The sequence below is a fragment of the Notolepis coatsorum genome (assembly GCF_963971535.1).
Source record: "Notolepis coatsorum genome assembly, chromosome: 2".
In the NCBI taxonomy this organism is placed as follows: Eukaryota; Metazoa; Chordata; class Actinopteri; order Aulopiformes; family Paralepididae; genus Notolepis; species Notolepis coatsorum.
Genome location: NC_140166.1, coordinates 39,111,129 through 39,123,296, shown reverse-complemented (window position 1 = coordinate 39,123,296; position 12,168 = coordinate 39,111,129). Strand labels below are relative to the sequence as shown.

The 12,168-nt window shown below is 44.1% G+C and overlaps 1 protein-coding gene across 1 annotated transcript; it reads left to right on the top strand.

Moving 5' to 3' along the window:
- Window positions 1-744: 744 nt before the first annotated feature.
- Window positions 745-5,054, top strand: mymk (myomaker, myoblast fusion factor; the record flags this gene model as incomplete). Its single annotated transcript, XM_084338082.1, has 6 exons — window positions 745-879; window positions 1,502-1,616; window positions 3,224-3,372; window positions 3,907-4,023; window positions 4,157-4,297; window positions 4,848-5,054. 6 exons carry the CDS (start codon window positions 745-747, stop codon window positions 5,052-5,054), a joined length of 864 nt encoding a protein of 287 aa, XP_084194208.1.
- Window positions 5,055-12,168: the final 7,114 nt, after the last annotated feature.

The window sequence follows — 12,168 nt, the reverse complement described above, 5'->3', positions numbered from 1 at the left end:
GCCTATAGCTCCAGATCATATCAATCCACAACAAAGAACCGTGACAATTATTAAAATCTATTCTGCATGCTTCCGTGTAATGACTTTGAAATGAGACACCACAGAAAAATGCCACACCGCTGTGGCGTGGGAGCACTCTCCCCGAGCCTGGCATGAAGACAGCTGCCTGCCGATGACACTGCAGAGACTCGTGGGCCTGCCTGCCTACTAGGCTGGGTGGACATTTAAAGTTTAAAGGGCTAAACCAGACAGCTGAGTGTGTGTGTACATCGCCATGTGTTTGTGAGTGAGTGTGTGTGTGTGTGTGTGTGTGTGTGTGTGTGTGTGTGTGTGTGTGTGTGTGTGTGTGTGTGTGTGTGTGTGTGTGTGTGTGTGTGTGTGTGTGTGTGTGTGTGTGTGTGTGTGTGTGTGTGTGTGTGTGTGTGTGCCTGTATATGCATCCACTCCCTTACTCACTCACCAGCCTTCCTTCATGTGACGAGGACTAAAGAAAGAAGGACCTATACTCCCATCTCTAAACACTTTAGTTTGATGAGACCTCTAAGAATTCCGGCGGTTGGTTGGACTTCTAAGACTTCTGTTGGTTTTTTTGTCTTGAGTTGCGTGCCCTAGCAGTTTACCGTCGGTTTTCCCTCTTGAGTTGCGTTCCCGAGCAGTTTACTGTAGATTCTTCTTCGTGAGTTGCGTTCCCCAGCAGTTTACTGTCGATTCTTCCTCTTGAGTTGCGTTCCCCAGCAGTTTACCATGGGTGCGTTTATCGCTAAAATGCTGCTGCCCACCATCAGCAGCCTGGTGTTCCTACCTGCAGCCAGCGTCGCCGCCAAGAGAGGGTTCCACATGGAGGCCATGGTCTACTTCTTCACCATGTTCTTCACAGCGGTAAGAACCAAACCAGCGCGTCTGGAAACACCATCTTGATGGTCGTGTGTGTGTGTTGTATATTGATGAGACGGTTTAAGTGAGAAGTGTGTTGACTTGCACTTCAGTGTTCCGGGAGACCGGGTGCCTTGAGAGACGGTGAAGATAGGGATCGGATTGGTTTGATTTCTATTTTTTTTTAAATAGCACATCTGAAGATCTTGGTTAACTTTTGAGCTTTTTCGTTTAAGTGCTATTTTAATGTTTTTAAAGGGATTGTGCTCATGTTGGCTCAGAAATTGGGACAATCACTATCGACCCTTACAGTAAAACAACAAAATGTAGATGTTATCATACAGTATGTGATCAAAATACCTTCACATGACCTAAATGTGATGATAATTTGTGATGATAAGGTTTGACTTGTGATACCATGACAATCACACAGTGGAATCATGAACATGTGTAAGTGTTCCATAAACTTCACAACTTTGTTGTTGTTGTTGTTGTTGTTGTTGTTCACATAATGAAATTCATGTGGCTTTTCTATAAAGCCAGAAAATATTAAAAAAAAAAAATACCTGACACTGTAATTACAGCACTTTTACCTAATGCTACTGTATGTGTTGACCGCCCTACACAGATCTACCATGCGTGTGACGGGCCGGGGCTCTCCATCCTGTGTTTCATGAAGTACGACGTCCTGGAGTACTTCAGCTTGTACGGCACAGCTCTCTCCATGTGGGTCACTCTTATAGGTGAGTACTTCAGCTTGTACGGCACAGCGCTCTCCATGTGGGTCACTCTTATAGGTGAGTACTTCAGCTTGTACGGCACAGCTCTCTCCATGTGGGTCACTCTTATAGGTGAGTACTTCAGCTTGTACGGCACAGCTCTCTCCATGTGGGTCACTCTTATAGGTGAGTACTTCAGCTTGTACGGCACAGCGCTCTCCATGTGGGTCACTCTTATAGGTGAGTACTTCAGCTTGTACGGCACAGCGCTCTCCATGTGGGTCACTCTTATAGGTGAGTGGAAGCCAACAGACTGTGTCGACCCTCAGGGGCATATGCACCGATGTGAAAATTGTGGCCGATACCGATAATAACCGGTATTAATATTGCTGTTCTGGCCGATACCGATATTTACCGATGTCGATATCTCTGTATAGAAAACACTTTTTTATGATAAATATAGAGCTATTTCCAAAACGCATTTTTTTTTTAACTTTTTGTAATTTATTTTCAGAAATGACTGATATTTTGAAACAATTTAAGACCAAAACATGTTACATAAAAATAAATAGTAAAAAAGAAAAGAAAAAATTTAAATATATATATTTTTTATTAAAATCTGCCCTATTTTGATATCGGACCGATACCGATGTGTAAAAGAATTACCATATCGGCCGATATATCGTGCACCACTAGGCCTATGACTGACCAGTTGTTGACAGCATGTGCTGTGTGTGTCTGTGAGAGCCCCTCAGCCACAGTTCTGACATGGTATCTGTCTCTCCTTATCATTATCTCCACCAGGCAAACCCTTGGGGGTGATTAGGCGATCGCTGCGTGAATCTGTCTGTCTTTCCATCCGCAACTATATCCCACAAACTACAAGGCCGATATTTAGACTAAGGTCTAATTTTGGATGTGCACATTCAGGAGGATGAATTCTATTTACGCTATTTATTTTGGTGACCCCATCACCTTTCCTCTAGCGCCACCATCAGGCCAAATGTTGTTTAACAGTTTTCATCGGAATCCTTTCAAATTTGCGATGCACTTTCATTACCCCAAGAAGAAGAATCCTATTGATGTTGGTGACTCTATGACCTTTCCTCTAGCGCCACCATCAGGACAAATGTTCCATACTCAAATTAATGTATGACCTGCTCTGATTCCCACCTAACTTAACAAATATATTTTACCTTACCATGTAATAGTGTGTAATGTATAATAGTGTAACAGTGTGTAATAGTGTAATAGCGTACTTGTGTACTAGTGTAACAGTGTTGTAGTGTGTAATAGTGTGTAATAGTCTGAGTTTGTTAAATATTGTAAGCACACCTCTCTAGTTATGTTTTATAAATGGCTGCTTTTTTATATGCCTGCACGCATGCCACACACACACACACTCGCACACACACACACACTCGCTCGCACACACACACACACTCACACACACACACACACACACACACACACACACACACACACACACACACACACACACACACACACACACACACACACACACACACACACACACACACACACACACACAGTATATACACACACCCATCAAACACGTCTTGCATAGTCTCTGTCATACATTTACAGTATGTATCTCCTCCCCATACCAGCTCTGGGTGACTTTGATGAACCCAAGCGCTCCAGTGTGACCATGTTTGGTGTGCTGACCATTGCCGTGAGGATCTACCAGGACCGCTGGGGCTATGGGATCTACTCCGGGCCCATAGGGACAGCTGTCTTCATCATCACCGTCAAATGGGTGGGTGGCTCTGTCATGCCAAGCGAGACCAATGCTGGTGATAAGTAACTACTGTAGGCCTGTCCCCGACTAAGGATCTGTATAGTCGACTATATGATTGGCCAAAATGTGCCCCCGAATGCAAAAATTATTTTTTAAATTAATCATTCTATTTGGACTGTGGGGGGTTAAATCAGACATTAAGCATCAGACATTAAGCACTCCCCACAGCCCAAATGTCTGATTTAACATAAATCAGACATTAAGCACCCCCCACAGCCCAAATGGAATGATCCAAAATATATATATTTTTTTTTTTGCATTCGACTGAGAGATTGGCAGTCGACTACGGCTCCTTTCAATCGATTAGTTCACTATTAGACTATAGTCGAGGTCAGCCCTAGTTATAACCAGACATTTCTACGATACCGTTTTGTAAAATAATTATATCATTGCAATAGAATAGCATGGCTTTTGGTCCTGCCACTACATGGATGAATATGCAACATGACACTCACTTTGATGCACGCGGTCCACCTTTATATGACGTTTCAGCTACAGAAAATGAAGGAGACAAGAGCGGTATATCCAGATAAGAAAGTGTACACTCAACAGGTGGGACCAGGGTGCTGCTTTGGTGCTCTAGCTCTGATGCTGCGCTTTTACTTTGAAGTAAGTATCGCCCCCCCCCTGCCCCCCCCACCCCAACCCCCAAAATGTTTACAATGGTGCTCATTCTGAAAGACAAATATAACAGTACCAAAAATGCTAACGTGCGGTTTGTATAAATTGTCCACCAACACAGGAGTGGGACTACGCCTATGTCCACAGTTTCTACCATCTGTCCCTGGCTGTGTCCTTCGTCCTGCTGCTGCCCAAGAAGAACCGATATGCCGGAACGGAGCGGAACGCGGCCAAGCTCAGCTGCTACGCCCTCTGCTGCTGTGTAAGCGATGCCTTTTTATATCTCAACACGAAAGGAGAGGTGGTCAGTGCTACAGTAGCTGTAGGGGAGGTAGTGGAGAGAGGTTCTAATGGGTAAAAGAGATTTTTATCTTTTTTATAAAGCTTTTAATACAGTGTTCCTGTTGGCCACCTGGTTGCAAATAAGAGAGCATTAAAGGTCCCATTTTGTAGTCATTTTCAACAAGTGAATATAGGTTTTTCAGGTCCCCTAAACATGTCTTTGAAGTCTTTTGCTGGAAAAAAAACATTCAGATTACCTCAACCCAACACCACGCACCGAAACTGCGCGTAAATGGTCATAATTCTGATTGAACTCTCAAACTAGGCATTGCAGATCAAAACATGTCTAAAGATACAGCAATTTCATAACCAACTTCAGGCTTAAAATGTTGTCCGAAAATATTTTTTTTTAGTTTCAACTTCAGGTAGAAAAGAGAAAGTGTACAAGCAAGCCAGTCATTCATGCTCAAAACATCCTTAAATTCTTTCAAAGCTAAACTTGTTTTTTTCCCCATCTCATCTGTTACCAGACCATGTCCCCTGGGTCTACCAAGGAGAAAAAAAAGGACAAGCAGAAGAAGACACCGTCTCGGAGTCGCACCATCTTCACGCTGCCCACGGAGAAGCCATGGATGCGAGCTTGCAGTACCCCCACCCTGCCCCTCTTCAACCCACCGTCGACACCTGTCAAGGGGACCACCATCAACAAGCTCAAAGAGATGAACGGGTGGAAGTGATACCTATACAGTATACAGATCACAAGCGCCGGGGGGCCGGATGAAATGTCCGAGGTTAAGGAGAAGCACAAAGAGGAGAGGGGGTGTTGCATAACGTTGGAGCAAGAACAAGGGGGCAAGTCAGGCTCTGTGTACCTTAAGGACCCTATTAAGAGGATAGCTGTCTGTCTGTCTATCTGTCTACCATGCCTGTGTGCTCGAGTCGAGACAGACAGCGTGCTACTTAAGAACACAGGGAGGGGAACAGGGAGACGGACGCTGAGACAAGCCAGTAAAACTGACTGGAAAATTTGCGAGTAGCACAAACCGGCAGATGTTTTATCTCTCCAAAATATATAAATTGTCTTTTGAAATGTGCCTCAGGAGGGTTCCTTCGTCTGCTACCCTCCCCCCTCCCCTCTCCCCTTCCCCCTTGCTCCCTCTCAGAGCGATGGAACTGTGCAGTTAGATTCGGTTATGAGAATTACAAGATTGTAAAAGCACGTTTTAGTCTCTTCATGTATCCCAGAGGTGCCAAACATGTCATCTGGTGCATCAGACTTTCTGAGTGGTGTGGAATCCGGTCCAGACGTCGGCCCGTTAAAACGAACCGCAAGAACCTTTGAATGTTTCCGAGGGCAACAGGTGTAGAGTTCTAGTGTGTTAATTCCAATTCACTGACCAAGCAAATTTTTTTTAACTATGTTCTCTGTCCTTTATATTATGTTCTTTAGAATCTGTCATCTTTTCTGGTGAAAGTCTATATGTATATATTGTATTATTTATTGTAACAGCGGAGGTTGTATTTAATTAACTTTTTCATGTTTTGAAAATAAAAATGTTTACAGTTGTTGGTGTATTTTTGTATATTTTAAAGTGGCTTTCCAGGGACGGTGGCAGTAAGTATGATGTGTTTTTTTTTCATTATCATACGGCACTTTGCAGTGGCCTATGCTATTAAGAGAAATCCTGACTGGCACATACTTTCAAAGCACACTCCAGACTAGCAACACTAATCAAATTCCAGCCCCAGGTATCCCATTCCACTTTCACTTCAGGAGGACATAGCGGTGTGCGTTCACTGCACGTCACCTGCCCGAACACTACCCAAAGATTACAAACGTGTTCTGCATGTCTTAGACAAAACAGTCTCCAGCCAAACGTGAATGAAACTCCCCTCCACCAGGAATGTCTTGAGCCGGGGCCAAGCCGCCAAGCTCCTGTGCCCAGAGAAAGGTGTTTTTGTCTGGACTAGAAACCTGGCGGGCCACCCTGGCCCTTTCTGGCTGCACTTCCCATTCCTGACAGCACGGTAACTCGAGCCTTTTATTGCGCGAGCGTGAAACACTTCTCGGCTCCTTTACGACCACTGTCTGTGTCCTGCACCACTTTGTGGAGGGGCCCACACACACACGGCTGAACCCAGCCCCGTCCGCGGGGGCCACGCTCCAGAGCAGACGGTAACAGTGTCAACACAATAACCCTTAATTGACAGCAGTCTGTGAGAGTGGTCGCCTGCCCCGTGGTCGTCTGCACCTACATTCCACGGAAGGCATGGCATTTCGGCAGGTATCTAAATATAATAAAGAAACACATCTGAACTAGAAAGAAAACACCATACCATACCTCTACATTCTCCAATATTTCATATTCCGCATGCCTTTTACTCATGCGAGTGAGAGTGGAATACGAGTTGTTGGCCGTGTCAGCTTTGTTTTTCGACTCCATTAAACACAGAAATGTAACCGCGACAATGGTATGGTGTCCACACTTTCAGCTGTGTAGGGTGATGGGTCTTTTCTATGGTCGGAGAGCAGCGAGTGTGCCACTCCTTTCTCCCTATCAGCTGTTGTCCCACAGCTGTGGTGGATGCTTCGAAGGGTCAGCTATGCTGCCTGTTTCTCCTCTGGTTCACCAGCCGATTTCTCTGTCTACTGCCTGCATAGACATGTTCTACTTCACGTTATCATTACTTAGACTGTTTAAAATCCAGCAATTGCATACCCTATTTCTTGACAAAAATGTTGTCAGAAGCATTTTTTTGGTGGAAAAAGAGAAAATGTACTAATTGTGTTGTGGTATTTAAAAATGGCGATTGGTGCTTCGTCTTTGTCGGACTGCAAGGCATCCAAGGTATGCAATATGCTGGGTATGCCCAGCGAGGGCATTTAGTCTTAGAACGAGGGCACACTTTCTCAAGCAAATTAGAGCTACAATACAACTACAATACTACAATAACAACTTTAAAGCCATCAAATGTATATGTTACAGATTTATATTTGTTTGATTTATTATTATTATTATTTTGAATTATTACTAAACATTGATAATATTATTGCCATTGATCAGTCAAATCCAGACATATTCATTTAGTTACCGCAAGGAAGTTCCCTGCTCAAAAGCACTGGATAGCCCAATAACTGTCACATCTTGTTATGGTTTGTAACCGACCCCAATCGCACAACACAAGACAGGTATGAGAGTAAGCCAAAACAGGGCATTTATCCAATACATAACAAAAAAACGGCACTGTCCCTTTAAGGGAGAACACAAAAACACTGGAAACAAAGAAATAGGGAAAAATGTGGCACTGTGCCTTTAAGAGGCGAGCAGGCTAAGGGGCTAAGGCTAAGGGACAGGGCCAGGGCAAAAAGTCAGGGCAGGAACAGGGGCACTGGAGAGGGGGAACAGGGACAGAGGCCCGGGGAGGCGGGCTGGAGACAGGGACAGAGAACAGGGTTAAGGCCTTGGACAGGGCGAGGGCCAGAGCTGCTTACAGGGATGGCAGGGTTCCGACGGCGGAAGCCTGGCACGGAGATACCCCTCGGAAGCTGCAGACGGGCAGCGCAGAACACCGGGGTCCCAGAGGACCGGGGCGAAGAGACGCATCCTCCCGTGGAACTAGGAAGCGATGCGCGCCGGCTTGACGTCGGAGTGGGAGCGCGCCGGCTTGACGTCTGGAGTGGGAGCGCGCCGGCTTGACGTCTGGAGTGGGAGCGCGCCGGCTTGACGTCTGGAGTGGGAACACCACTTCAGGCCTGGCACGGAGATACCCCTCGGAAGCTGCAGACGGGCAGCGCAGAACACCGGGGTCCCAGAGGACCGGGGCGAAGAGACGCATCCTCCCGTGGAATAGGAAGCGATGCGCGACGGCTTGACGTCTGGAGTGGGAACACAGGAAAACCTCCCGTAGAGGATTAGAGAGCGCAGACGGTGTCCCACTCCAGGCAAACGGCGACAGGTGGTGATGGCTGGCACGTCGTCTCACGCCGGAGACGCGGCAGGTGATGGTAACGTTACTAATGATAAACAGCTGGGGGAAGAAGGCACTAGAACTAATACAATACAACAATACTGGAACAAGGACTAGGCTAAATAGAAAAACACAAAATCAGAATGCCAACACAGAAAACACCTAAACAGACAACACTTGTAACATAGACACTAATTGCCACAGTAGAATGTTATTAATGTGACCAAGCAAGATCAATGTTGACTGCATCGTCTGCAGGTGACCGCTAGATGGCGGTATAACACAACTGTCAACTCTTTGCCTGGGGCATTCTCTCTCCCAGACATGAGCTGGTCTGGGAGCGTGACACACATCCACACGTGTTGTAATGCTAAAATTGTGCTTCTACTGACACCTGTTGGAGCACAGCACAAGTATAAGATAACACTTCAAAATGGCCTTATTCCAGTGTATTAAAATGTATAAGTGTATATTAATATTAATACGTATATTGTACATTGTACATTGTAAGCACCCTATTTCATGCTTTTGTCTCATCACTACTGTAATGCACTTTTTTCAGGCCTACCTAATTCAAGCATCAAAAATCTTCAACTTGTGCAAAATGCGGCTGCACGGATACTAACTAAAATTAGACAATTTTATCACATCACACCAGTTTTGTCCGCCCTACACTGGCTACCTATTCAAGCCCGATCTGACTTTAAAGTGCTACTCCTCACCTACACATTTTTAAATGGGCTTGCACCGCTCTATCTATGCGATCGCATCTCTCGATACTCGCTCGCTCGTGCTCTGCGCTCACAAAATGCAGGGCTTCTATCGATTCCTAGGGTTAAAAAGAAATCCGCCGGCCACAGAGCCTTTGTCTACCGCACTCCCTACCTGTGGAACTAATTACCTGCCGTCGTCAGGGGCGCCTGCTCTGTCGAAGCTTTTAAATCCCTGCTTAAGACCCATCTTTTCTCTCTCTCCTTCAACCTACCCTGATCTCACCCCCTCCTATTGCTAGGTTTTAGTGAGTTTTTCCTTACCTTCGCGTGGTATGTCTGGGAGTGTTGCATTTATTTATTTTGCATTTATTTTAAATTTTTTGGACCTTATGGTGTTCTTGTTTTGTTCTTAACTTATTGTGATGTTTCTTCTTGACTTGTTTAAAAAAGACGTGTACGGCCCATGGGGACATTAACGTGTGTTGTTGGGCCTTACAAATAAATTTGATTTGATTTGATTTGATTTAAGCACTAAATAAAAAACAAACTAATACATAATGTACTTAAAAGATACCCGAGTGCTCTGAGACTCTGCCCAGCCTCATATTGTAGTTGATATACTTAATCTATGCATTAAAAACTACTTTATTTCTGCAAATCTCGTAAATCTTGACAAGATTTTACATCATATTGTGCTGTCAGAACAGTCTTTTGTTTGCAGGTTAAAGGTGCTAGAGAATTGTAGTAGAAATTAGGAAAATTTCTATAATAATACATCCACAGAGCTTTTAGAAATGTGCGGAATAAAAGTATTGCTTTTCACCCAAAATAATTATTGATTCATGAATTTATCATTGAAAAATAATTGTATTGTTAAAATTGTTAATGCATGTTGTTTACATATTGCGTGCTGTATCTCCATCCTACTTCCCATTTTCCCACATGGAATGCACCTGATTAGATAAATGACATGCTGGTGCTCTAGTGCGACATCTGGTGGCTGAATGTTATCTATAGCACCTTTAAGTATTTCATGTTAACACGTGCAACTCATTTTAAGACGACTCAGTGAATCTCTGGTTATAACAAGATTGTGTAAGCTAAGGAGTGTTATGAGCGCTGTTCACTCTGCTCACCTCTGTTCACATCTTTCAATTGATTTTGTATGCATTCACACCGCCTCGTTTTTGCATTGTATTTGAATGTACAGGCGCACAAAATGTGAATGTGCCTGGCTCAGAAAATTCTGATCAAACTGTCAGAGTAGGCATTGCAGATCAAATATGAATTAAGATCCAGCAATTGCATATCCTATTTCTTGCCTAAAATGTTGTCAGAAGCATTTTTTAGGTGGAAAAAGAGAAAATGTACTGATGTTGTGATATTTAAAAATGGCGATTGGTGCTTCGTCTTTGTCGGACTGCAAGGCATCCTAGGTATCCCAGCGAGGGCATTTAGTAGGAGGGCACCCACACTTTCTTGCAAGCAAAATAAATGTGAATCAATTCGTTTGTATCATTTCATACATAAAGGCGTGGAAAGACAATTAGAGCATAATCAATGTCTTTATTGAATATAGCCCCATTTTGGGTTATAGTTGGTCAGTCCTGAGAGAGAAGATGGCCGATTTTGTCAGTTTCCAAGATTTACAGGTTACTGTCACTTAACCCATCAGATAACCTAGCTTCCATTAAACAGCAGTCGGAGAGGGATTTGGCTGTTTCCTTGACTGTACCACAATGGGAGACAGTACTAAAAACACAACAACTTCATCCAAATGTGTAAGATACAAAATCATACAACTAATCATCGAGTCTATAATTTATTACACCATGTAAAATAAAAAATAAAATGGATCATGCCATTTCAGATTTGTGCTGGCATGGATGTGGAGAGGTAGGAACGCTCATCCACATGTTGTGGCATTGCCCCACAGTGAAGTGCTTGGTAACACTTTATAATAACACTCAGTTATAAGACCTTTATAAGGTATTTGTAGATAATGAACTAATCATGGACAAATCATTTATATACATTCGTAAATTATTATTAAAACTATATTTGTATAACATTTACAAATTTGTTCTACATTATTTATAACTCATTATCAACATTGTTTGTACTTGATTTGTTCATCATTAAATAATGTTGTTTAATGTGTAGTAACACATTTGTAGATTCTTTGAAAAATGGATATGAAAAAACTACTATACTGTACCTCCATTTAAATGATTTGTTAAGACATTCATAAAACATCTATAAATCATTTACAGATGCTATTGTGTGCCCTAATCTGAAGTGAAGCCTATTCATCATTAACAAATGTCTAATACTGTAACATTCTGGGTTCCCTCTCCCGGGAACCCAGCTGTCAGTCTGGAATGTTTTCACCTGGTGGTTGGTATTTGCATTTTGGTTGTCACGCCCACATTCCTGTGTCGTCACTGATTGATACTCTCCACTGGTTGCTGTCACTGTGCTGTCAAATTGCTGTCACTGCTAATTGATTGGAATGTTTGGTTGGTGACTACTTATTCCTTCTCTGTTCCCTTGTCTTGTTGTCGAGGCTTCAGAAAACCGCTCGTGTGGGAAGGAGCTGGTCAGAGGTTGCTGAGCCACTTGATGTACACTTATGTTACTTTTGCTCTGTTTACTCTGTTGACGCTCGGCGTCTTTCCTGGATTATCGCTGCTCTGTGTGTTTTAATAAAGACACATCCTTAGAAATAGCTACCTATCTCCGTCTCTCCTAGTCTCCTCCACCATTGGACTCACTACTACTCACCCCCATACGTAACAGAAGCCTTGACCAACAATGAGTACCATGGAGGAGATACGAGAGGAGATGGTTGCGCAGCGGGACCAACTACGGATTCTTCTCGACCGCCAGTCGGCCGTCAGCGTCGAGTTAGGCAGGCTAGGAGACCTGTCGGTATCCTCCCGGGAGACGGCTAACTCGGCGCTGGCGGCGGTCAACAATGCCCGCTCCAACGCTGCCGAGACGGAGGCAGCCAGGGGACTTGCTACTGGAGCGCCGCAGGCCAGCAGGGGAGGAGAGCTGGGACTTCCCGACCAGAGAGAGGACATCATCCGGTAGCCAAGGCTGCCACCCCCTGACCGCTACGGAGGAAGACTGGAGGGATGTCGTGAGTTTGTCACTCAGTGCTCTC